The 24,850-nt window shown below is 42.0% G+C and overlaps 2 protein-coding genes across 2 annotated transcripts; one reads left to right on the plus strand and one right to left on the minus strand.

Annotated features, from left to right (window-relative positions):
• On the minus strand, positions 1-7,791 carry PTRHD1 (peptidyl-tRNA hydrolase domain containing 1). Its single transcript, XM_055399641.2, has 2 exons — positions 7,510-7,791; positions 1-4,912 (listed from the first exon to the last, which is right to left on the minus strand). Exons 1-2 carry the CDS (start codon positions 7,759-7,761, stop codon positions 4,742-4,744), a joined length of 423 nt encoding a protein of 140 aa, XP_055255616.1. The 5' UTR covers positions 7,762-7,791; the 3' UTR covers positions 1-4,741.
• CENPO (centromere protein O) lies at positions 7,787-24,714 on the plus strand. Its single transcript, XM_055399637.2, has 7 exons — positions 7,787-8,048; positions 8,219-8,328; positions 9,552-9,709; positions 20,075-20,192; positions 20,825-21,084; positions 22,307-22,478; positions 23,195-24,714. Exons 2-7 carry the CDS (start codon positions 8,283-8,285, stop codon positions 23,329-23,331), a joined length of 891 nt encoding a protein of 296 aa, XP_055255612.1. The 5' UTR covers positions 7,787-8,048; positions 8,219-8,282; the 3' UTR covers positions 23,332-24,714.
• The last annotated feature ends 136 nt before the right edge of the window (positions 24,715-24,850 follow it).

A 24,850-nucleotide genomic window follows, 5' to 3' on the forward strand; every position in this document is an offset into this window, starting at 1 on the left:
GAAGTGGTCAGGTTCTGGATGTATTTTGAAAGTAGAGACAACAGTATTTGCCAACATATCAGATGTGGAATGACAGAAGAATCAAAAACAACTCCAGGGTTTCTGGCTTGAGCAACTGGAAGGATGGAATTTCCATGAACAGGGATGGGGGAAAAGAGGCAAGTTTATTTTCTGTCAAACCTATAGGATATAGAGGGGGCTGAAATTTAGGGGAGTAGCTGGGGCTGAAGATACAAATTTGGAAGTCATCATTTGATTCGTTTTTAAAGCCATGAGATGGAAAGATAACTGGAACCCAGTTATCTTAACTGGCTTATGTCTTAACTAGGTCATCTCCCTCATACTAAATCATCATGCCAAAGTAGGGTGTATTCCAAGGACAGAGATGGTTCAGTATTTGAGATCTTGCACTGCAGTTCACCATGGTAACAATGAAAAAAAATATGATCATCTCAGTAAATGAAAAAAAAAAAGTGGTTGATTTTTTAAAAACACACATATATGATTTTTTTTTTTAATTTGGCCTAGCAGTGGCAGAAAGGAGCATCCTTAATCTAATACAAAGGATTTGCTGAAACTTTCAACAAATCAGCATACCTAGCAGTGAAATTTTAAAAGCTTTCCCATTATAGTCAATAATAGCAAGTCAGGGATACCTATGCGCACTGCTATTGTACTATAGGTCCTAGCACAGTGCAAGGTCTTGATCTGACATCTCCATAATGCAATAAAGTGAGACAAAAAAACATTGATTATAATGATTGCATTAAATTGCACACTAAATTGTGTGGTGATAGAGAGTGCTTTTGTGGGGTATTGTTTAAATTGGTCCTTAAATTTGAATTGATTGTTTAATTCCCGTTAGGAATTTTTCACAGATCAGGAAACAGAGACCAAATTGCATAGCTATTAAGTAGCAGGGTTCAGCTTTAATCTCAAGTCTTCTGGGATTGTCACCTGCCTTGCTCTGTTTGTACCGTAAGGAAGTAACACCGTATTTCTTATGGCTCAGTTTTCCTTTTGCCACCACATCATCAGTCTTGTGCCTAAATTCATACATTGTCCTTATTGATGTCCCAACTTCCCTCCCCATTCCAAGCAAATCCATCTTGAACCTGTTGTCAGAACAGTCTTCCTTTTGGAGGAAGACTCATTAGTTCTTTTTCAGAATTCCTTATATCCAGTATTGGGGAGAAGGTGGAAGAAGGGGGAGAAGGTGGGCCTTTCCCCCACTTCTCTCTTTATAGAGTGAGTTTAATAAAAATAATGTTCATATGGAGTCTGCTGTTCACCCCTTGCTCTTCCTCGTGCAGGTTGAATGAATAGCCTAGTTGGTGGATGATTGCTTTTGGTCCATGTTTCTCATTTGGGTGGAACTAATCAAAGTTTGACAGACTTAATGTAGGGGATTTATTATTCTCTCTTTACTTCTCCCTATGACCAGAAGCAGAAACTTCAGTATCTGCTTTCCCTTCAGACAGGAAAGTAGCAAGCCCATTCAGGGGTCACATAAAGCTCTATTGTCTAACCTATTGATAGTAAAAATGATATATTTTTTTCTTCATCTGCTTTTTATCTTATTTCTCAAAAACCTAGGTTCAGAACTTGGGTGCCACTTTTTTGGCCCTGGCAAAGCCCCCAAAGCTAAAACATAGGCATAGGCCAGCATTTAAGATCTTCCATATCTGGATCTCAAAGTAGAGGAGAAGCTGGGGCTGTGCTGACTTGACCTCAGAGGAGGATGGCTAAAACTTGTGAGCTCAAGGTAGCTGAGGGCAGTGGTTTTCAGCCATTTTTCCACACTAACACCTTGTCAGCAACAGTGGTTCACTATTGCCACAGTTCTCAACCAGGAAACAGAGTACACCCCTAGGGTGGCACCTCAGAATCTGTGGGGAAGATACATTGATTAAACAAGAATAAAAGGTGACTGTAACATGCCCCCGTGGGGGAGCCCTCTGCATTCTGCCGGCCCCATGGGAAGCAATGACCTAGGCGCTGATCCTCAGCTGTACACATTCACAAGCTGAATTTTGTCAGCTCCTCCACTGATAATTGATCCCTAGGGTACAGAGACACACAGCTCACAGCCACAGGAGGCTGATTTATAATCTGGAATGTCATTTAACCAATTTAAAATGGAAGATACAGCTTCCTAGCGCTCGAACTACTCATGACCCCTTTTCAAACCACTCTCAATGAGTATCTACATGGCTGAAAATCAAATGAGTAACCAGCTATAAGAGGTTAAGAGAAAACTGGACTGACGAAAGACCTGGTTTTCAACCCCAGTCCTGCCACTGACTTTGATCTTGGGCAAGTCTAAGCCTTTCTGAATCAGTAACCTTGAGACAAGACAGCCTGCATCACAAAATTGTCAAATTGATTAGCATGATGGAAGCACTTTGGTCATAATCAGATGTTTTTCACATCTAAGAAACTCACCAAAGCATAGATTCTTTTCAAGGACTTGCTGCCTATTCTAGGTCTAGCAATACAACCTTGCTCCATTGGAGAAAAATTTCTTTTTTATTTGTAAACTTGGCATGCAAGGCCAGATATAGTGTAATTAGTGCCAGATTCTTTCTCTCCATCCTACCTCCTTCCTGTAAGCACACCATACACTATCGTGTGTTCACTTGAAATCACACACATTCATCGTACACATTTTAGATTGGTTGCCTCTTGGGACCAGACTGCTTCTAGATAATACCAGAGTTTCCAGTTCAGTAGGTCTGGGGTAGGGCCCCAGGATTTATATTTCTAACCAGTACCCAAATGATGCTGATCTAGGGACTACACTTAGAGAACCTCTGATCGAGTGCAGATGATAATAAGCTTTGCTGATTCTACTAAGGAAAGCTGCTGCTTCCCTGTTACTGTCTTACTCTCACTTGAGTGCCTGTCCTTTCTTCCCTTGGGAGCTGCTTTAGGCATTTGCCTGAGCTGTTATCTCCCAGCTGAATAGACACTCATGTCTCTCTTACTGTATCACTGTCTTTATGAAGAATTTGAATTTTAAAAATATATAGATTTTTTAAAAATTCAGTATCATTTAGAAACATTTACCTAATTGTCTTAAATGGAAATAATAGGGAGTGGATAGCATCACTTCACAGAAAAGGAGTTAGACAACCGGCTTACGTGACTGAAAGCTTCTTGAGGGCTGTGTCTTACATTTTTACGCTCAGGTTCCGGCACTGAGTGCCCTGGCATTGTTCCACAGGATTTGTACACACTGACACATTTAATCCACACAGCACTCCTGTAAATCCCTGTTTTACAGATGAAGGGCCTCGGCTCAGGGAAGTTGAGTGATTTGCCCAAGTTCACACAGCTGAAATGTATGAAAGCCAGGATTTGGACTCAGGCTGTTTGACACTAGAGTCTGAGCTCAGAAAGTTTATTCACTATTCTGAAAGACTATCTGCTTCCCACTTCATAGAAGAAAATTAAGTCAACAGGTATTTCTTCCACTATAAACTTATATATATTCATACTTCTCCCCACTCTCTCTCCTCTAGTCTCAAAAGGTTTCTCTCTCTCTCCCTGTTCAAGGCCAGTCTCCATTATGCCCTTGACCCTGCCTATTTTTAAGCACTGTCTATATTATATAAACATTCAGAGATGGGTGCTATCATTTGTGGCTGGGTTAGACTTTGTGAAGGTGGTAGCACTTGAGCCAGAAACAGCTTACATCCAGAGGCAGGCAAGGGAAGAGGAGAGTCCTAACATTTGACTCCCAGGCCAGAGACTGGAGGGCAGCAACTGGAGTATCTTTATTGATACATCAAGTTTGAATAAGGGAATTGAAGAGTCACCTAAAAAGTTAGTTAGGAAATATAAACACAGAGGGCCTGAGGGCTGAGCTAAGGAATTCTGACTTTATTCCATGGGCAAGTAGGACCCTATACTGACAAGGGTGCTCAGTGATCCTACATAAACCTGGTGGCAGAACATTTGCTGCCTTGTAACCAGGATACACTAGGTGAACAGACCAGTGGGACACCCACGAGGAAAATGAGAGCCCAATTCAGGGCGGTGGCACTGGAAGCTATAAGAAAACAGATGTGGTACTTGGCATATTTTATTAAATAAATTTCATATCTTTGAAATTGGAATACATCTTTCAGTTAATTGTATGTCTCAACTGGCAGCATTTCTCCTCTCTTAACAACAGGTAAAAATCACTGTGTATCTTAAATCTGATGGTGTCCTAGATTCAACGACTATAAGACCTGAAAATGAGTAAGAGATAGGGACTTTAAAGGCTAAGTTTTAAACCTGGGTGACTGAAAGAACTATATTAATTCTAACAGAAAAGTAAGGCATTTCCTTGACCCTATATAGAAGTCTAACCAAATCTTCTATTTGAGCAATGACTCATAGATGATAATGCTACTCACCTACCTTCCCCATCTGAACTATTAAAAGGAAATACTTATTAATGACAACTTTAATATGAACATGTGTTTGACCTTCAAGAAACTGTCATAATTTGGGGATTCCCTGGTAGTCCAGTGGTTAGGATTCTGCATTGCCAAGAGTGTGGGTTCAATCCCTGGTTGGGGAACTAAGATCCCACAAGCCATGCGGCATGGCCAAGAAAAAAAAAAACTACCATAATTTAAAAGGAAGAGGGAATTGTCATTGAATGGAGTACACGGTGCTTAGGGATGGATGGCATGCAGTTTCTGGATCCAGCTGATACTCAAACATACAAAGCAATGGATAACATCAGTCATTTGAACAATCGGAACTTCTTCAAATACTGGCTCACTTCTTCCTTGGGGTAGGGACGGAGCGCGATGCAAGTGGGGATGTTCTCTGGCTGCTCCATCCACAGCTTGTGGTCAATGTTCTTCTGTTGCAGCGTCTCTGCCAGCAACTTTAAGGTGGTCTCATCCGGGACCTGAAAGGAGCAGTACACAGACTGAAAAGCCCACTTAGGAAGTGACAAAAAGCAAAAGCAAAAAAAAAAAGTATGAAGGGGGACTCCTTTTAACTGAAAGTGGAGGAACAGCTCTACCAAAGAAGGTGCTGTAGAGAATATCTCCAAAAGCAACAGCTTCATCGCTCCATTTGCCATTCACTCTCCGAAGGGGTGGGAGTGAGGTGAGGTTTAATATTCCTATGTATAAAATGGAGCTTTTTCTCTCCCCTCCTGAGACTGAGGGAATGCGCTGTCAGTAATTATGCTCTATACATTTTCTAGTTCTGGTACCTAAACAGTCATCACTAATCCCACAGCCAGCTTTGACGTGAAGAGTTGACTACTGGAAGGCTTTCTAAAATCACATCACTTCCACCTCCCTCCTACTTCCACCCTAGTCCACACAAACCAAGAAGGATTTTCTTACTGCTGGGATAGTTCCCCCTTGTTAACTCAGTGGTGGGCAAATGATTCTCTAGTGTCCTTCTGAAATTGTTTCTCATCTTTATCACCCATGCTGAATCCCATTACAGGAAATAGTAAAGCTATCATTCAGAAAATAAAGATCGTTAGTGTGTTATGTTGCATAAGGTATATATATATATAGCCTAGAAAGGCAGAAGCCACTAAGATAACTAGAGGTTTGTCTTATCAAAGTAGAGGATGCTGGGATTGCTACTCTTAATGTATTGAGTCCTTTGGGCATACTGAAGAAGAATGCATTGACTTCCCTTCCTTCCTGCAAAGCAGGAGACCTGGGTTGAGGAGATCCCCTGGAGAAGAGAATGGCTACCCACTCCAGTATTCTTGCCCAGAGAATTCTATGGATAGAGGAACCTGGTAGGCTACAGTCCATGGGGTCACAAAGAATTGGACACAACTGAGCGACTAACTTTGCACCACTTACTGGTTGTGTGATCTCTGATAAGTTGTGTGGCTTAGCTGAACCTTTGTTTCCCCCCTGTAAAATGGGATGATAATGCTTCCTAGTAGTAATGAGAGTCATTGAAATTAGGCTCAGATCTGTGTCTGGCACACAGTAAGCACTCAGTAAATGGAGTTAATCATGCCATTGTCATATCTTATTGGTCTTTGTGGCTATGGGAGCACCTTTATTTAATCAGTGGTGACTCCTAAGTCCCTTTCTTGAGTCACAGCTAACAACAGACTCATGACATGTTTTTTAAACTCAGAGGAGTTACTTAATCTCTGAGCTTCAGATGTCTCATCTAAAGGGGTAAATATTTTATCTGCTAAAGGCAAGAGAGAGGGAGATGTCTGAACCACATGATTTCTTGAAGTTTTCCTATAAAAGTCCTATAAAAAGAATCCAAAGGAAAAACGATCTGTTTCTTTTCTGCCTTACAGATTCTCAGGACTTCTCCCTGCAGGTTACTATTTGATGTTTCAACACTCAACAGCAAGTTTTCTCTTGAAAAATAATGCTTTTGCCAGCTAGCCAAGAAGGAATTACCCCAACCCTCCACCTCAGTTATTAAGATAAATTTTATAATGAGAAGAAAGCGGCTTTAAAATGAAAACAATCATTTTTTCATTATAAAATATGTGCTTGATGTAGAAAAGTAAAGAGAGAGAAGTATTACTAAAAAACCAAAATTCCACTATTTAATATTTGGATGTATTTAGTTTTTCCTATCATAATCTGGATCATTTTGTATGTAGACTATAGTTCAATGAGCACCACGTCATGAGCACTCTTCCACGCCAGCTAAATGTACTTCAAAAACACGACTTAGGCAAGTTTCATAATAATCCATTATCAGAGCCGAAGTTTAGCTAACTCATCATATTGGAAATTTAATGATTTCCACATTTTTTACTATTATAAAACGCTCCTATGAGTATCTTTGTGCAATGCTCTTTGGATGCATCTTGTTATTTTCTTAAGATACATTTCTAGAGACAGAATTGACAGAAGGTAAGGGTAAGATCTGTTTGGCCATCTGTAAAAAGAACCTTACCTCTGATGGCTAGGTTCAAATCACACTAGGGTTCACGTTTATTTTCAAATGTTGGGGTCAGACCCAGGTAAATGCTTCAGTTTGATTTCACTTACAGTAAGGAACCCTCAGTCCCTATCCTTCTGGATCGATTTTTCGGAGAGGGATAAGGACTGTACTTTTCGGCACAGCCATTAAAAGGCCAGCCCAGAGCTCAGGTAGAAAGGCGGGGAGAAAGCCCTCCGCCCTCACAGGCATCTATTTAAGAGGGACGCCGGTGAGACTGGAGCGGTGCGGAAAGCATTTATAACCGGCCGAGTGTCCATTCTTCACACCGTCAGGCCCCGCCCCGTCTAGGTAAGGCTCGCCGGCCAGTAAGTAGCTCAAGCCCCAGAACCGTTTCCAAAACTTGCAAGTTAAACGCCACCCCAAGACCGGCCCAACACACACACACACACACACACGCCACACCCACTCCATGATGTTAGGCGCCCCCCCACCACACACACACACAAATGCCACACCCACTCCGCGAGGTTAGGAGCCGGGACTCAGAACTACACGCACTTCCGGCCCAACGTCCTCAAGGTCCCACCCCTCTGCCTAGTGCCTCACCTCTAGGACCACTTTGCGCATGCGCTCTAGCTCCCGGAGGTAAGCGGCTGTGTGCGGGTGGTCGCGGTGAAGGTGCAAGGCCGCGGTGGCTGCGTGACAGGCCTGTGCGACCACTGCGCCAGCTGGCCAGGAAAACGGAGCCTGTAATAGATCCTTTCGTAACACCAAGTACTGTACCAGGATCTGCGGCTCTCCGCCAGAGGCCGCCATCTTCCTGTTCAGCTGAAAGGCCGGGACTACCAGGCGGTGCATGCCGGGATCAGGGAGGGGCCTTGAGCGCTGCCATGTTTTTGTACGGCAGGAGCGCAAAGCACGCTGGGACCGCTTGGCTAGGTTTTGAAGGCGAGGGTGGCGGGAATTCTTGGCCCGGGCTAGAGTGAGCAAGAGAGGCGGTAAAGGGAAAGACAGACCCAGTGGCCGACGGGGCTCTGACCAGGGTGGAAGGCTGTGCGGCCTCTTAACAGCCCCTTCCGTGTGCGAGGAAATCCAGAGAGGGGATCCAGAGGCGTGGCGCCGCGGCAGCGCGCAGGGACCGGGAGGTAGACGCCGACTCGGACCCGGGGATGGGCCGGGCGGGTCAGGGAAGGGGTGTCCTAGCGAATACGTTGGGGTGTCGGGGCTCAGGGGTCCGTGTCTGCGTTGTGTGGGCCGGCCTTGTGGGTTTGTCGTGAGTCTGAATACATTCTTGCTATTTTCTTTTGCCCGCAAGGATAACTCAATTACTGGTGCCTGGACAACTTTTCTAGGAAGGCCTTTGAATATCTGAGGAGGAGATGGAGCTGGCAAATACTTTAAGACAAGACGGCGAGTCTCGCGGAGGTATTCAAAGGTTCACGTTTAACTACTGCGCCTCAAAATAATTCTCGGGCTGAAAGGCCATTTCTCCTCTAACCCGAAGTTTGGGAGCAGGATGGTGAACGAAACTAACGTGGAAGACTTAAAGGCAGCTCAGATCATTGGAGCAGGAAAAATGACTTTTATTTATTTCTAAGCTCTTTTCCTTTTGTCGACCAGTAGGTTGCATTCTGTAGTATGCCAAATGTTCGTATTCCGAGCTGCAGTTCTAGCCAGTGAGCCTTTTCTTCTCAGAACTTTTGGGGGGCCATTCCCCGCATTACTCCCATGTAAGGGGCCGTGCCAGGCAGTGACCAGTGCTGGTTAGACGTGGGTTTGAGTCTGGCTGTGTCATTATAAATATTGTGGCCTTGGGCAAGTTATTTTACCTTTTTCTGCCTTGATTGCTTCATCTGAAAAATGGAGGAAATAATAGCATTGTGGTGGTGGTTGTGGAACTTAGATAAGTAATTGTTTTAATGCTTTTCATTGAAGCATTTAGCAGATGCATAGTGTATAGGAGATATAAACGCTTTAATTCTTTACGTCCTTGATCTAGTGTTAGTGTCTTAGTATGTAGGAAATGTTCGCAGATGCTTCACTGCTAGAGTTGATTAGCATTTTAAAACTAGGACCTCAACTATATTGGTCTTTAGTCTCTTGGAAACTGAGATTGCCCGAGTTTCTGTCCATTGGTGAGCTTGTTTTCCTGTCTAATGCCCAGTAATATTGGTGGACAGTTCCTTTGAGTGTGTGCCTTAATAGTTCTATGCCCCTGATACTTTTCAGGGCTTCAGAATACTCATTCAAGTCTTTATGGATGTCGAAAATAAATCCAGTTATGCATTATCACTTTGGGAAAACGTGTATAAAACCTAATTAAAAAAAACTTTTTATGACCCTGTTTTCCTCTGGGTCACTATTATCACAGATAACCGAGATTAGCTATATTTAGATGATTCCGTTTTTGAACAGTGGCCTAGTAAGGAACCACTTGTAGGTCAGTTTTCTGCCTAAGAGGTTGTTGACCATTGACTTCTGTTGTCAGCTCCTCTTGTTTTATAAATTGTTGGTAATTGTTGTCTACAGTTTAACGGACCACAAAGTTCTGGGGAAAGGGTCACAGTCTGTTCTTCCCTGAAGTGCTTCCTGTTCCTGGAGTTAGAAATCCTTAGCTTTGTTTGAAAGTTCCCTTTTACTTCCTTCAGGTGTTTTAGCTCACTTGGAAAGACTAGAGACTCAAGTGAGCAAATCCCGTAAAAAATTGGAAGAGCCACAGGATGCACAGGCTCTTGAAGCCAGGATTCATGAACTGAAACGTCTGCGAGATAAGCTGAGGGCTGAAGTGAAACGTCGTCAAGCTAGAGTGAGTAGAAGTGTGATCGATATTGGCAGGCTTTCCTGAAGTGTAAAAACCTAATATGATCTGGGATAAACAAATATTTTACCTATGGTCTTAACTGGAGCAATTTAGCAATTTCAATCCTTGATTCCTCAAGTGATCACACCTATAGAGTCAGCTGATATCAATATCATCTAACAATTGGCAGGCCTTACTGATGGGCCAGGTGAATTCATAATAGTCTCTTACCTGCCCTCATGGACATGAGCCTCTTACCTCAGTTTCAGCCGGACTTGAGTCATTAGTACTTTTGTCATTAATACCATTTTTCTAGCATCATCTTTCACCCAACTTGAAACTTCACAGTAAACTTTAACTCTTTCCTCTTTTAAGCTTTCTAACCCAGATCCAGTTAGTAAAACCTGTCAAATACTTTAGATTGTGCTGCCCCCCAGCTCCTCCTTACCATAGCTTGTGCATTATACACATGGTTCTTAATATTGACCAGGTGATTTAGATGGTAGGAGTATTATAGTAGTCTGCTAGTTGGTTCTCTTCTAATATTTATGTTTTCCAATAAATTTTGCACAGCCAAGAAAATGTTCATAAAATACTACACTTTTCATTAAATTACCAGTTTTCTTGCTCATTGTTAACAAGCGTCCTCAGCCTTCCTTCTTTTTCTTCTCTCTCTCTTCCTTGTCTCCTTTTCTTCCTCCCTCTTCCCTTTCTTTTTTTTAGCAAAGAAAAAATCTGTATCTGTGTATTAATGTAGATAGATAAATATGTATATATAGTGCACAAATCTAAAGATGCTTTTATAGAGATGAGCACACTTTGGTAAGTACCACACAAATTAAGGTGTGGACTGTTACCACTACCTGAGAAGTCCCCCTCCTCCATCCTCGTCGTCATTTCCTTCAAGGTAACACTATTCTGGTTTCTGTTACCATGCACTGGTTTTACTTGTTTCTGAGTTTTATATAAATGAAAAAAGTATGAACTCTGTTCTGTCTGTCTTTTGCAGATTGATTTCTCTGTGAGGTTCATCCATTTTTGAGCATGCTGTGGTCCTTCTTAGCGACTGAACAGCAACAATGTATGTCAGTTCAGTTCAGTCGCTCGGTCGTGTCCGACTCTTTGTGACCCCATGAATCGCAGCATGCCAGGCCTCCCTGTCCATCACCAACTCCCGGAGTTTACCCAAACTCATGTGCATTGAGTCGGTGATGCCATCCAGCCATCTCATCCTCTGTTGTCCCCTTCTCCTCCCGCCCCCAATCCCTCCCAGCATTAGAGTCTTTTCCAGTGAGTCAACTCTTCACATGAGGTGGCCAAAGTATTGGAGTTTCAGCTTCAGCATCAGTCTTTCCAATGAATACCCAGGACTGATCTCCTTTAGGATGGACTGGTTTGATCTCCTTGTTGTCCAAGGGACTCTCAAGAGTCTTCTCCAACACGACAGTTCAAAAGCATCAATTCTTTGGCGCTCAGCGCTCTTCACAGTCCAACTTTCACATCCATACACGACTGCTGGAAGAACCATAGCCTTGACTAGACAGACCTTTTTTGGCAAAGTAATGTCTGCTTTTTAATATGCTATCTAGGTTGGTCATAACTTTCCTTCCAAAGAATAAGCGTCTTTTAATTTCATGGCTGTAGTCATCATCTGCAGTGATTTTGGAGCCCAGAAAAATAAAGTCTGACCCTGTTTCCACTGTTTCCCCATCTATTTCCCATGAAGTGATGGGACCAGATGCCATGATGTTAGTTTTCTGAATGTTGAGCTTTAAGCCAACTTTTTCACTCTCTTCTTTCACTTTCATCAAGAGGCTTTTTAGTTCCTCTTCACTTTCTGCCATAAGGGTGGCATATCTGCATATCTGAGGTTATTGATATTTCTCCCAGCAATCTTGATTCCAGCTTGTGCTTCTTCCAGCCCAGCGTACCTCATGCTGTACTCTGCATATAAGTTAAATAAGCAGGGTGACAATATACAGCCTTGACGTACTTCTTTTCCTATTTGGAATCAGTCTGTTGTTCTGTGTCCAGTTCTAACTGTTGCTTCCTGATCTGCATGTAGGTTTCTCAAGAGGCAGGTCAGGTGGTCTGGGATTCCCATCTCTTTTAGAATTTTCCACAGTTTATTGTGATCCACACAGTCAAAGGCTTTGGCATAGTCAATGAAGCAGAAATAGATGTTTTTCTGGAACTCTCTTGCTTTCTCCATGATCCAGCGGATGTTGGCAATTTGATCTCTGGTTTCTCTGCCTTTTCTAAAACCTGCTTAACATCTGGAAGTTCACGGTTCACACATTGCTGAAACCTGGCTTGGAGAATTTTGAGCATGACTTTACTAGCGTGTGAGATGAGTGCAATTGTGCGGTAGTTTGAGCATTCTTTGGCATTGCCTTTCTTTGGGATTGGAATGAAGACTGACCTTTTCCAGTCCTGTGGCCACTGCTGAGTTTTCCAAATTTGCTGGCATATTGAGTTCAGCACTTTCACAGCAGCATCTTTCAGGATTTGAAATAGCTCAACTGGAATTCCATCACCTCCATCACTTAGAAAGTGATGCTTTCTAAGACCCACTTGACTTCACATTCCAAGATGTCTGGCTCTAGGTGCGTGATCACACCATCGTGGTTATCTGGGTCGTGAAGATCTTTTTTGTACAGTTCTTCTGTGTATTCTTGCCACCTCTTCTTAATAATATCTTCTGCTTCTGTTAGGTCCATACCATTTCTGTCCTTTATCAAGCCCTTCTTTGCATGAAATGTTCCCTTGGTATCTCTAATTTTCTTGAAGGGATCTCTAGTCTTTCCCGTTCTGTTGTTTTCCTCTATTTCTTTGCATTGATCTCTGAGGAAGGCTTTCTTATCTCTCCTTGCTATTCTTTGGAACTCTGCATTCAAATGGGAATATCTTTCCTTTTCTCCTTTGCTTTTTGCTTCTCTTCTTTTCACAGCTATTTGTAAGGCCTCCTCAGACAGCCATTTTGCTTTTTTGCATTTCTTTTCCATGGGGATGGTCTTGATCCCTGTCTACTGTACAGTGTCACGAACCTCTGTCCGTAGTTCATCAGGCACTCTGTCTATCAGATCTAGTCCCTTAAATCTATTTCTCACTTCCACTGTATAATCATAAGGGATTTGATTTAGGTCATACCTGAATGGTCTAGTGGTTTCCCCTATTTTCTTCAATTTAAGTCTGAATTTGGCAATAAGGAGTTCATGATCTGAGCCACAATCAGCTCCCGGTCTTGTTTTTGCTGACTGTATAGAGCTTCTCCATCTTTGGCTGTGTACGTATTTTATTTGGTTGTGCTGAATCTTTTAGTTGTGGCATGTGAGATCTAGTTCTTGACCAGGAATTGACCCAGGACCCTTGTTTTGAGAGTGCGGAGTCTTGGCCACTAGACCATTAGAGAAGTCCCCTGGTCATTATTGCTATATAATTATTCCGTTTGAGAAAATATCCCACAATTTATTTACTTATTGAACTGTTGGTGACGTTTACTTTATTTGGATTTTTTCACTTTGGGGGTATTAAGAATAATGCAGTATTCTTGTTGCTATCTTTTGATGTGAAAATACATACTTTTCTGTTGAATTGCTGGGTCACAGGGTACAGCGATTATTTTTAGTAAATACTGTCAAACAGAATTTGAGACTGACTGTACCAATTTTACATTACCAGCAACAGTATATAGGGTTTCCATTGTTTTGCATCTTTACCAATACTTGATACTACCAGTTTTAAAAAATTATCATTCTAGTGAGTGTAATAGTAAGTCACTGAATTAATTTTTCTTTTAATTAATGATTTTAAGTACCTTTTTGGACACTTGAAAGTCTTATGAAATGAACTTTTCAGAACTTTTGCAGAATTTTTATTGTGTCATATATCTCTTATTAAATTGTAGAATTTTTTACACATTTTGGTTAGAAGTACCTTGTTGTGTATCTGTATTCCAGATCTTCTTTTGAAGACTAACTTGCCTTTTCACTCTCCAGTGACATCTTGTGATGAGGAAGTCTTCATTTTAATGAGGTTTAAGAATCTAACTTCATGTTTCCTTTGAATAAATATCTGCCTAACTTAAGAACATGGAGATGTTCTGTGTTAACTTTCTGTAAGTTTTTATTTTACTTTTTACTTTCAAAAATACAGTCCCTCTGGAATTGATTTTTGTGTAACATGGTGTGAAACAGAAGTCATACTACTTCTTTTTTAAAAGCATTATTTATTTATTTTGCTGTGCCAAGTCTCAGTTAATGGCACTCTGGGTCTGTAGTTGTGGCATGCAGTCTCTCAGTTGTGGCACATGGGATCTAGTTCCTGACCAGAGATCAGACCCAGACCCCCTGGATTGGGAGTGCACAGGCCTAGCCGCTGGACCATGAGGGAAATCCCTGAAGGTCATACTTGTTTTTTTCCACATGGATATGCAGTTCATTCAGTACCACTGTTGAAGGTCACTCTTTCCCCATTGTATCGCAGTGGATCTTTGGGTCCGCTGCGGGCCCATCTTTGACTTGTTCTGTTCCATTGGTCTGCTGGTCTTTGTGCCGGTACCAGAGGTTTATTACTGAAAAGTTTTGATGCCTATAGTTTAGGTCTTACTCTTCAGAATTATCTTGGCCATTCTTGGCCCCTCAAATTTCACATAAATTTGGGAAATGGCTGTCAGTTTCCAAAAAGAAACCTCTTTTTAATTTTGATGGGAATTGCATTAAATCTATGCATCCATTTGGAAAGAGTTGAAATCTTTATAGTATTGTGCCTTCCAGTCATTGTACATGGCATATATCTTCTAGTTTCTTGGGATGAATACTTAATTGTTTTTTAAGTCTTTTTTTTTTTTTCTTCCGTATGTGTTTAAAGTTATAAATTTCCCTCTAAGCATACTGTCTTAACACACATGGGCCACAATAACAAAAATACGTAAACTAGATGGCTTATAAGCAACAAATATTTATTTTTCACAGTTGTAGATGCGGGGAAGTCTAGGATTATGACAGTGGCAAATTTAGTGTCTGAGGGCTTATTACCTTTTTTTAAAAGAATATTTTATTTTTGGCTGCACTGAGTCTTCATTGCTGCAGTGCCCGGACTTGTGGTGACTTCTTTTGTAGTTACGGCACACGGGCTCCAGAGCATGGGCTTTGGTAGTTTTGATACTTGGGCTTAGTTGCTCTGCGGCATGTGGGATCTACCCAGACCAGGGATTGAACATGTATCCCCTGCATTGGCAGGTGGATTCTTAACCAGTGGACCACCAGGGGAGTCCCCCTTACTACCTCTTTGATTGTGGTCTTCTCATCACGTGGCACAAGGGGCAAGCTAGTTCTTTGGCATTTCATTTATAAGGACACTAATTCCAGACATTATAAGGACACTAATGAAGGCTCTCCAGTTATGACCTAATCACCTCCCCAAGGCCCCACCTCCAAATACCATCACATTGGGCATTAGATTTCAGCAGGAAATTTGAGGGACACAAATATTCATAGCACATGGCTTTAGCTATATCTTGCAGGTTTTGATATGTTTTCATTATCATTTCAATTCAAAATATTTTTGATTTCCATTGTGATATCTCCTTTGTCCCATCGGTTTAAGAAGTATACTGTATAATATCTAAAAACTGGATTTGTTAGTAATTTTTTTAGTTACTGATTTGTAGCTTAATTCCATTGTGATTGAAGAATACGACCCAGCATGTGGTGAATTTTGATAAATGTTCCATGTTCATTAAATGTGGATTTTACATTTTTGGGTACTGTATTCTCTCTATATATCAAATAGACCAAATGTGTTCATCATGATGTTCATTTCTTAACTATTTTACATGTCAACTTATTAGTTACTGGGATAAATGTGTTGATCTCTCACTATGATTGTGGATTTGTACATTTTTCCCCTTCCATTCAGTTTTGCTGTGTAGTAGGTACAGACAAATTTAGGATTGTTTTATCTTCCTGGTTGGTAAGCCTTTTATTTTTATGCAGCGACCTTTTATCATTATCAGCTATCCCTGATAGCTCAGTTGGTAAAGAATCCGCCTGCAATGCAGGAGACTCCGGTTTGATTCCTGGGTCAGGAAGATCTGCTGGAGAAGGGTTATGTTACCCACTCCAGCATTCTTAGGCTTCCCTGGTGGCTCACCTGGTAGAGAATCTGCCTGCAATAGGGGAGACCTGGGTTCGATCCCTGGCTTGGGAAGATCCTCTCGAAAAGGGAAAGGATACCCATTCCAGTGTATAGTCCATGGGGTTGCAGAGTCAGACATGACTGAGCAACTTTGACTTTATCATTATGCAGTGTTCCCTTTTATTTTAGTTAAACTTCTTGCCTTAAAACCAACTTTGTCAAGTATAACTTCGACAGTTCATATTTTTGTAAGTAGCATATAGTTCGTTTTATTTTTTTTAATTTATTATTTTTTATTGGAGGCTAATTATTTTACAATATTATATTGGTTGGTTTTGCCATACATTGACATGAATCCGCCCCGGGTGTACATGAGTTCCCCCTCCTGAACCCCCCTCCCACCTCCCTCCTCCCTTTATCCTCCCTCTAGGTCATCCCCGCACACCAGCCCCGAGCATCCTGTAAGTAGCATATAGTTAGTTTTAATCCAGCCTGGCTGTCTTTGTCTTTTAGTTATTTAGTCCATGAACTTTGAATGATTCCTAAGTGTCAGACTTTATATTTTTGGGTTCCAAAATCACTGCGGATGCTGATTGCAGCCATGAAATTAAAAGACGCTTATTTCTTGGAAGGAAAGTTATGACCAACCTAGATAGCATATTAAAAAGCAGAGACATTACTTTGCCAACCAAAGTCCGTCTAGTCAAGGCTATGGTTTTTCCAGTGGTCATGTATGGATGTGAGGGTTGGACTGTGAAGAAAGCTGATCGCTGAAGAGTTGATGCTTTTGAACTGTGGTGCTGGAGAAGACCCTTGGGAGTCCCTTGGACTGCAAGGAGATCCAACCAGTCCAATCTAAAGGAGATCAATCCTGGCTGTTCTTTGGAAGGACTGATGTTAAAGCTGAAACTCCAATACTTTGGCCACCTCATGTGACGAGTTGACTCACTGGAAAAGACTGATGCTGGGAGGGATTGGGGGCAGGAAGAGAAGGGGACGACAGAGAATGAGATGGCTGGATGGCATCACCGACTCGATGGACATGAGTTTGAGTGAACTCCGGGAGTTGGTGATGGACAGGGAGGCCTGGCGTGCTGTGATTCATGGAGTCGCAAAGAGTCGGACACGACTGAGCGACTGAACTGAACATATCTAGAAGAACTTCCCTGTAGCTCAAACGGTAAAGAATCTGCCTGCAATATAGGAGATTAGGGTTCAATCCCTGGGTCGAGAAGATCCTCTGGAGAAGGGAACGGCAGTCCACTCCAGTGTTCTTGCCTGGAGAATCCCATGGACAGAGAAGCCTGGCAGGCTGCAATCCATGGGGTCGCAAAGAGTTGGACACGACTGAGCGACTAAAGCATATAAGGCAATATATCTAGATCTCCGTCTACCATGTTACTATTTTATTTGTTGTTTGTTTCTCTTCTTTCTTGCTTCTTTTTGGATATTATGCCACTGCTACATTAGCTTCTTAATTATATGACTTTTAGCATTTTTTTAGTGATTATCCTTGAGAAAACAGGCTTGTTTTTCTTACTAGAATATACTTTAGATTAGTACCTTTACCACTTCATAGATAATTATAGAACCTAACATCTTTTCTTTCCCACACTTACAACCTTTCCTGTTGTTATTGTCATATGTAAATTCTACATGTATTAAACTCTATGAAACACGTCATTGTACAGTCACTGTGCCTATAAAGTTATATACCTATTTATGCTTTTCAGTGCTCTTTAGTACTGCATTTCCATATTTTCATCTGGAATTATTTTCCTTCAGTTTAAGGAGCTCCTTTTGGTACTATTATCAATATTGGTTTGCTGGAAATGAAAATTCTCTATTTTTGTCTGTCTGAAAGCACCCTTATTTCACTATATTTTTCATGTTTAAATGGGTATTTTTGCTGGGTATTCAAATTATAGGTTGAAATTTCTTTCATACTTTAAATACATTTTTTCATTGTCTTCTGGTTCCATAGTTTCTTTCAGATGTTAGTCTTACTGTTTGAATATAATATGTCTTTTTTTCTCTGGCTGCTTTTAAGATTCTGTCCTTGGGTTTTAGCAGTTTCACATCATCCTGTAGCTAGGATTGGTTTTCTTTATCCTGCTTTGTGTTTGAACTGAACATATCTTTAATCACTTGCAGTTTTCATTTGTTTGGAAAATTTGCCCAGTATCTCTTCAAGTAATGTACCTGTCTTGTTCTTTTTCCTTATTTCTGGGGTTTCCATGTGTGGAGTTTTTGTTTTTACTGTGATCTGTCTTATATCTTTACTGTGCTTTAATCTAGCTATGAAAATATACCTATTTTCCACTTTTCTTATGTGTCCGGTCAGCTTTTAAACCCATTGAATTCCTGATTTCTGTTACTGTAGTTTTTGGATTCAGGATTTTCATCTGATTCTTTTTAATAGATTCCAGCCCTTTGGTATGAATTTTCCATCCTTTAATCTGTGTTAATGACTATGTCTGATAATAAATAGCTGAATGCCCTCAGATCTGCTTCTGTTGTCTTCTTTTTCCTTCTGGTTTTCAGCCATCTGTTCTTCTTTCCTGATATGCTTGGTGATTTTTCTTTTTAATTCAGTGATGGGTAGTGTTTGAAAAAAATTGGGATTCTGAACTATGCTGTCTTCTAAAAATTTCAGAAAAAGAATTTCAGTGTTTTTTTCTGACAGGCAGATAGTGTATGGGCACTTCACTATCAACCAGCTGAGGTCATCTGTTTCTGGTTTGCCCTCATTCCTAGAGTGTAGTCCTTTGTGGAGGCCTTACTTGAAAGCTTGGGTGTGCTAGGACAGATGTGTCAAGATCCATCTTTGGCAGGCCCTGAGCTCCACAGTCTGCTTAGCTTTTTAATTTTCAGCAGCTTCTTTTCTGTCATGTCTGGAGGACAAGTGGCATGCAGCCTGTTGGGTTCCCATTTCTATATCTTGGCCCATAGGAATTCTGCTCTAGATGGTAGGTATTGCGAGGTGGCATCGGAGGGCAGAAACACTGAAATCATAATCACAGAAAACTAGTCGATCTGATCACATGGACCACAGCCCTGTCTAACTCAATGAAACTAAGCCATGCCGTGTGGGGCCACCCAAGACGGGTGGGTCATGGTGGAGAGGTCTGACAGAATGTGGTCCACTGGAGAAAGGAATAACAAACCACTTCAGTATACTTACCTTGAGAACCCCATGAACAGTATCAAAAGGCAAAATGATAGGATACTGAATGAGGAATTCCCCAGGTCGGTAGGTGCCCAGTATGCTACTGGAGATCAGTGGAGAAATAACTCCAGAAAGAATGAAGGGATGGAGCCAAAGCAAAACCAATACCCAGTTGCGGATGTGACTGGTGATAGAAGCAAGGTCCGATGCTGTAAAAATGAGATGGCTGGATGGCATCACCGACTCGATGGACATGAGTCTGAGTGAACTCCGGGAGTTGGTGATGGACAGGGAGGCCTGGCGTGCTGTGATTCATGGTGTCGCAAAGAGTCGGACACGACTGAGCGACTGATCTGAACTGAACTGAACCTCAGTCTCCAGTTTCTGTTGCCCTGGCACTGTGAGACTGCTGCAGAATCTAGCCTGCAGCTTTTTATTTGGCCTGTATGCCGTGTGATAAAAATCCACAAGACTATGAGGGGGAAAACCCAACTAACTTCCACATTTTTCTTTAGTCTTCAGTCTGGCTGTTTTGGTGGTCTCTGATGCCTTCGGGCCATTTTCTGTTTGTTTACTTGCGCAGTTGCTTATTTCTTTTAGGTATTTCATCAGCTTGTGTGATTGTCTCAGAAGGAGTTAGTCTGATAGCATCTCCTGGGTTGTAGCTCACAGTGTGCGACTTATAATCAGTATTTCTCATCCTGGCACTTGAAAGCCTGCACAGTCTGACCCAACTTTCCCAGCTTTGCCTCTTTACAGCTGTTTTTGCTCACCCTGTGCTTTCCTTACCTCCTTTTCTTTCTCCTCTCACAAGACTCTGTACTGCAGCCAAATGCATTGTTCTTCAGGCTGGCACAGTTTCTACTTCTGATTCCTGGTACTGTATATAACCCACAAGATTCTTCCTCTACTGTGAATTCATAGCACCAGCTGGCTGACCACAGTAGCATTTCTTGATTCATAACATAATAAATACTTTGCATTTACATTTTTCCCATGTAGGTGAGGGCATGGGACTTTTATTACGCCTCTGTACCCAGATTGATCTTCTACATGCCTTGCAGGTTAAAGCATCTACTGCCAATGTAGAACCTGACCAAACATTAGAGATTAATGAGCAAGAAATTTTGGAGAGAAAACAGGAAAACGTGAAAGCCATTCTGCAGGCATATCGTTTTACAGGTACAATTTTTTTCTGGCCTGTTTCAGTCTGAGTCTCCTCTCTAGTGAGATAGTTTGCAGGATGTATTATTAGTCCTGGACCTATTTCATTAACGCTGAATTTTGCCCCCCACCCCCTGACATACACATGCAGAACTGGCCCCTGTGTAGCAGCAGATTGGTTGGTGACTGGCTTAGACTATTCATTGTAGTGATTCAACACGTACTAGACCTTCCTTTACAGCTGGTTTGCTTGATGCCACTGTTCAGATAGTTTGAACCCCTCAAGTCTCTGTTTCACCACTAAAATGAGGACTGACTTACCTATTATCTGTATCATAAGAGGATTGTGAGAAGACCTGGGTACTACCGCAAATTACTTGACACTCAGGAAAAAAGGAGCCATAGGTAAATTGAAAATTTCAAAATCTCTTCTTCAATAATTTGATACTTAGAATGTTCCCCCCCACCACCATTCTGTGGTTTTAAGAACACAAACTCAAAGTGAGTCAAAATCAGAAGAAAGAGTCTAGACATTCGTTCAGTGAGCATTTGAGCCCATGGTGTGTGTACTGGGCGGAGCTGAGGGCCGTGGGATGCACAGATGAAGCCTTTGCCTCACGTCCCTTAAGGCACTGTCTTACTTGTCCCAGGGATCAGCGGGAAGCTGACCAGCCGAGGAGTCTGTGTCTGCATAAGCACTGCTTTCGAGGGGAACCTGCTGGATTCCTACTTTGTGGACCTTGTCATGGAGAAACCACTTTGGATACATCACCATTCGGTTCCAGTCTTCATTCCCCTAGAAGAGATATCTGCAAAATACCTACAGACTAATACTCAGCACTTCCTGTTTGTTCTCTGCGAATACCTAAATGCGTACTCGGGGAGGAAGTACCAGGCAGATCGACTTCAGGTATCTGTGATCTTATAAAGCATTTTGTGAGCCCAGATAGACTTGAAAGAAAGGGACATGTTCTTTTGTACTTTAGAGTGGTTCATAATTCCAAGCCAGAAGTTTGACTGTTGTCATCCTAATGCTTATTTCTTATTTATATACAAGCTGTTTTCTACCTCCTCTTCTGTTGAAACTTTGGATGATGTTGAGCATGGGTACTGGTGAAGGGATTATATACTCATGAATGATGATTCTCAGGCTTTTATACTTGACCCTTCCTTCCTCTCACAAAGTGATAGGGTACAGTTGCTTTATTTTTAATTCAGTGGAGGCCCAGTAGATGACCTGCTGTGTGCCAGGTATCTTTGCTGAGCCTTGGAAATAGGTGCAAAGCAGAATAATGGTTTCTGAAAATGCTATAGAGGAATTGCTGTCCATCTTTGCCTAAGCTCAGGCTTACATTCTTAGGGTTGTAACTGAGCTAGGGTTGCAGTAAAAAGGGGGGGGGGGAAGGAAATGAATGCAGGCAGGTAATACGTGACTCTTACAAGCTTAGCATTTCTCTGTGCATTTGGAATGACTGAAGCTTCTGGTTATTAATTAGATACTGACATGTGAATGTAGACATGAAGCATTTCAGCCAAACATGTGACATCCCCTGAGTTCTTAGCAGAAATAGTGTCTCCCCAGCCTCTGGCCATTGACTTAGTAAGTGCTTCTTACAGGTCTTCTAGGCTGCTATCAACTCTTAATATCTTATATATCTCTTATCATTTGTCCTTTTTTCAGGCCTTTCTCTATCCTCATTTTTTTCTGAGGTTTAATTAATGGGCCCTGTTTTTGGTAGACATGTTTGATGTGTCATAAACTAAAGGAGATCAATCCTGGGTGTTCATTGGAAGGACTGATGCTAAAGCTGAAACTGCAATACTTTGGCCACCTCATGTGACGAGTTGACTCACTGGAAAAGACTCTGATGCTGGGAAAGGTTGGGGGCGGGAGAAGAAAGGGACGACAGAGAATGAGATGGCTGGATGGCATCACCGACTCTGTGGACATGAGTTTGAGTGCACTCCAGGAGATGGTGATGGACAGGGAGGCCTGGAGTGCTGTGATTCATGGGGTTGTGGAGAGTCGGACACAACTGAACAACTGAACTGAATTGAACTGAACCACCTATTGCCTTTAGAGCTGTAATTGTCGTATACTTTGTGTCTCTTTTGATCCCCATCCCCATTAGAGTGACTTTGCAGCCTTTCTTGTGGGGCCGTTGCAGAGAAACTCATTGTGCAACTTGCTGTCATTTACTTACAAAGTGAAGCCAGAAGGTCAGTCCCTCCCCTTTTGTGCTAGACTGCTGTATAAGGACCTCACGACAACCCTTCCAACTGACGTCACTGTTACTTCTCAAGGTAAGAGGAAGGATGCCTCCAGGAAGAAATTATAATATGCTCTGTGTTATTCACGTGATTGAAACAGAGTGAAATAGTGAGACTATATCAGCTGGTCTTGTTGAGATACTAGCTTCTGTTTCTGTACTATGAACAAAAAAATACAGTCAGTAAGATACCAAGAATATCTGCCCTATTTCTGTCAGTTTTTCCTCTCCTCTTTGTTCAGTAGTAAACATAATTATCCAACTTTTTCTTTCTCCTTTGCTCAGTCCACTGCCACCAGAGTTTTTTCAGCTTACGATTTGTTTTCATTGAAAACCCCTCTTAGACAGCAGATGAGGTTGCGTCATAGGGTCGCTGTGGTGGCGAAAGCCGAGACTCGCTTCACTGTGAAGCCAGGTAGATGTGACGAGTCAGCATACCCTTAGCTCTGCAGAGACCGGTCTCTGAATGGGAATTTTTCAGTGATGACCGAGATTTCTGTTGTTAAACGTAACATAATGACAATGACGAGAAAAAGGGTAAAGTTTTTTAGGAGGCAGGTTTCACATCATAGGTTTTTAGATTTCTCTGGGCAGAGTCTATGTTTCTGGTCTCAAAATTTCATTGGACCAGTAAGGAGCAAGGCTCTCTCAGCTCCAGACCAAAAACGAAAAAATAAAAGCTCCATGGGTCCCAAATATTAGCACTGGGAGATTGACAAATCCTGTCTTTTTCTTTTTTTTTTTTTTCAGGGACAGAAGCATTACCCAGCACATGGGAAGAACAGCGAGCAGCCCATGAAAACCTGTTTTTTACGAAGCCCCTACATCAGGTGTTTACTTCATTTGCAAAAAAAGGGGAAAAGCTGGATATGAGCCTGGTCTCCTAGAATATTTTCTTTGGGAACACATTAGAAGTGAGTGAATGAGTACTGACCACACCCACGGGCAAGGCCCTGGGGACTGAAAACTGCTGAAGGGTCACACTCCTCCTGGGGACCGTCCCTGGAGTGAGCACAGACAACCACCTTATCAGGATGGTCAGGGACAAGTTTGAGTCGATTGACCCTGGCATTTTTGGACAGGTCTCCGAAATTGCCTGGTCACTTGCTGCAGTGCTCAAAATCATCTCTTCTTGAGATATTAATCACACATTTTAGCTGATAATGAGAATTTTTTATAGAAGGCATTTTGTGGGAGAGGGTGTATTACCATTATGAAACCTTTAGCTAACTTTGTCTCACTTTCCTGTCTGTGACTTTTGAGAAGAAAGTTCTTAGAACTCTCAGGGTTCATGATATGACATGAATCATATAGTTAAGAAGGGAAGTGTGGTTAATCTTTGGTTTGGAGTGGAATATTCTCAGCCACTGCTTCACAAGGAATGTGGAGTGAGTACTACGGATAGAGTAATTGGGGTTGCATGTATCTAATGTTGTTTCCTAAAACATGTTGGGAGAGCACTGAATGTCTTGAGTCAGCTCATGATCAGAAGTCTATTCAGACCTTGATCATTGCAAAGGAAGTGGACCTCTCTCCTTTATCTGTTTCCTTTTCTGTAAGCTCCAGGCCCTGGCCGTGCAATTGTCTTCATCCTCTCCTAGTCCAGTTAGTGAACCACTTCTCCACATAACTATGGCCTCTGCTCTGCTGGCTATTTTTTGTTCCTTGCCTTGGGAGTATGTGCAAGGCCAATGCATGGATGTGAAAATCTGTCACTTGCCGGGTCACAAATAGGAGTTGTCACTACCCTTACTGTCCAAAGCCCTGAGCTGTATTCTGGCCTCACTCTAAAATGGTCCCATCATAGAGCTGATGGCCAAGCAGCAACCTGCAGGTGTGGATGCCACAGGTACCTCTGGGAGGAGCACAGGGGGATGGTCGAGCCAGCTTGAACCACCATCTAGAAGGAAGCAGCCTAAGAGGGAGGTGTTAGTTTGTTCTTGCCTTCCAGGCACACGGTAAGGACCAGTGTATTAGGATCAATTCAGTCGCTCAGTTGTGTCCAACTCTTTGCGACCTCATGAACCGCAGCATGCCAGGCCTCCCTGTCCATCACCAACTCCCAGAGTCCACCCAAACCCATGTCCATCCAACCAACTCATCCTCTGTTGTCCCCTTCTCCTCCTGCCCTCAATCTTTCCCAGCATCAGCGTCTTCAAATGAATGTGGGAGAGAGCAAAGCACTTCTCAGATGAGGGCTGTTAACAGAATTGGCGCAAATGATCATATTCAAGTTGAATAAAGCTTTTAATAAAACAGTCTTGTTCTTTATCAATACCTGTAAATTCTCTCTTTAAGCAGTAGCAAAGGCGACTGTAGCAAGAGCTCAAAAGGCAAGGCAATATTGGAGTGTTTTCTTAACAGAAAGTTAAAAATATAAATGTAGAAGATCTGTTTATATATTTT

Source organism: Moschus berezovskii, chromosome 11 (assembly GCF_049115385.1).
Source record: "Moschus berezovskii isolate FMDL1 chromosome 11, NW_MosBer_1.0, whole genome shotgun sequence".
Lineage (NCBI taxonomy): Eukaryota > Metazoa > Chordata > Mammalia > Artiodactyla > Moschidae > Moschus > Moschus berezovskii.

Coding starts and splice junctions, on each gene's coding strand:
- PTRHD1 (XM_055399641.2), bottom strand. CDS start 7,761: ATGCACCGCCTGGTAGTCCCGGCCTTTCAGCTGAACAGGAAGATGGCG. Junction 4,913..7,509: donor TGCGCAAAGTGGTCCTAGAG/GTGAGGCACTAG, acceptor TGCTCCTTTCAG/GTCCCGGATGAGACCACCTT.
- CENPO (XM_055399637.2), top strand. CDS start 8,283: ATGGAGCTGGCAAATACTTTAAGACAAGACGGCGAGTCTCGCGGAG. Junction 9,710..20,074: donor TGAAACGTCGTCAAGCTAGA/GTGAGTAGAAGT, acceptor CATGCCTTGCAG/GTTAAAGCATCTACTGCCAA. Junction 21,085..22,306: donor ACCAGGCAGATCGACTTCAG/GTATCTGTGATC, acceptor CATCCCCATTAG/AGTGACTTTGCAGCCTTTCT.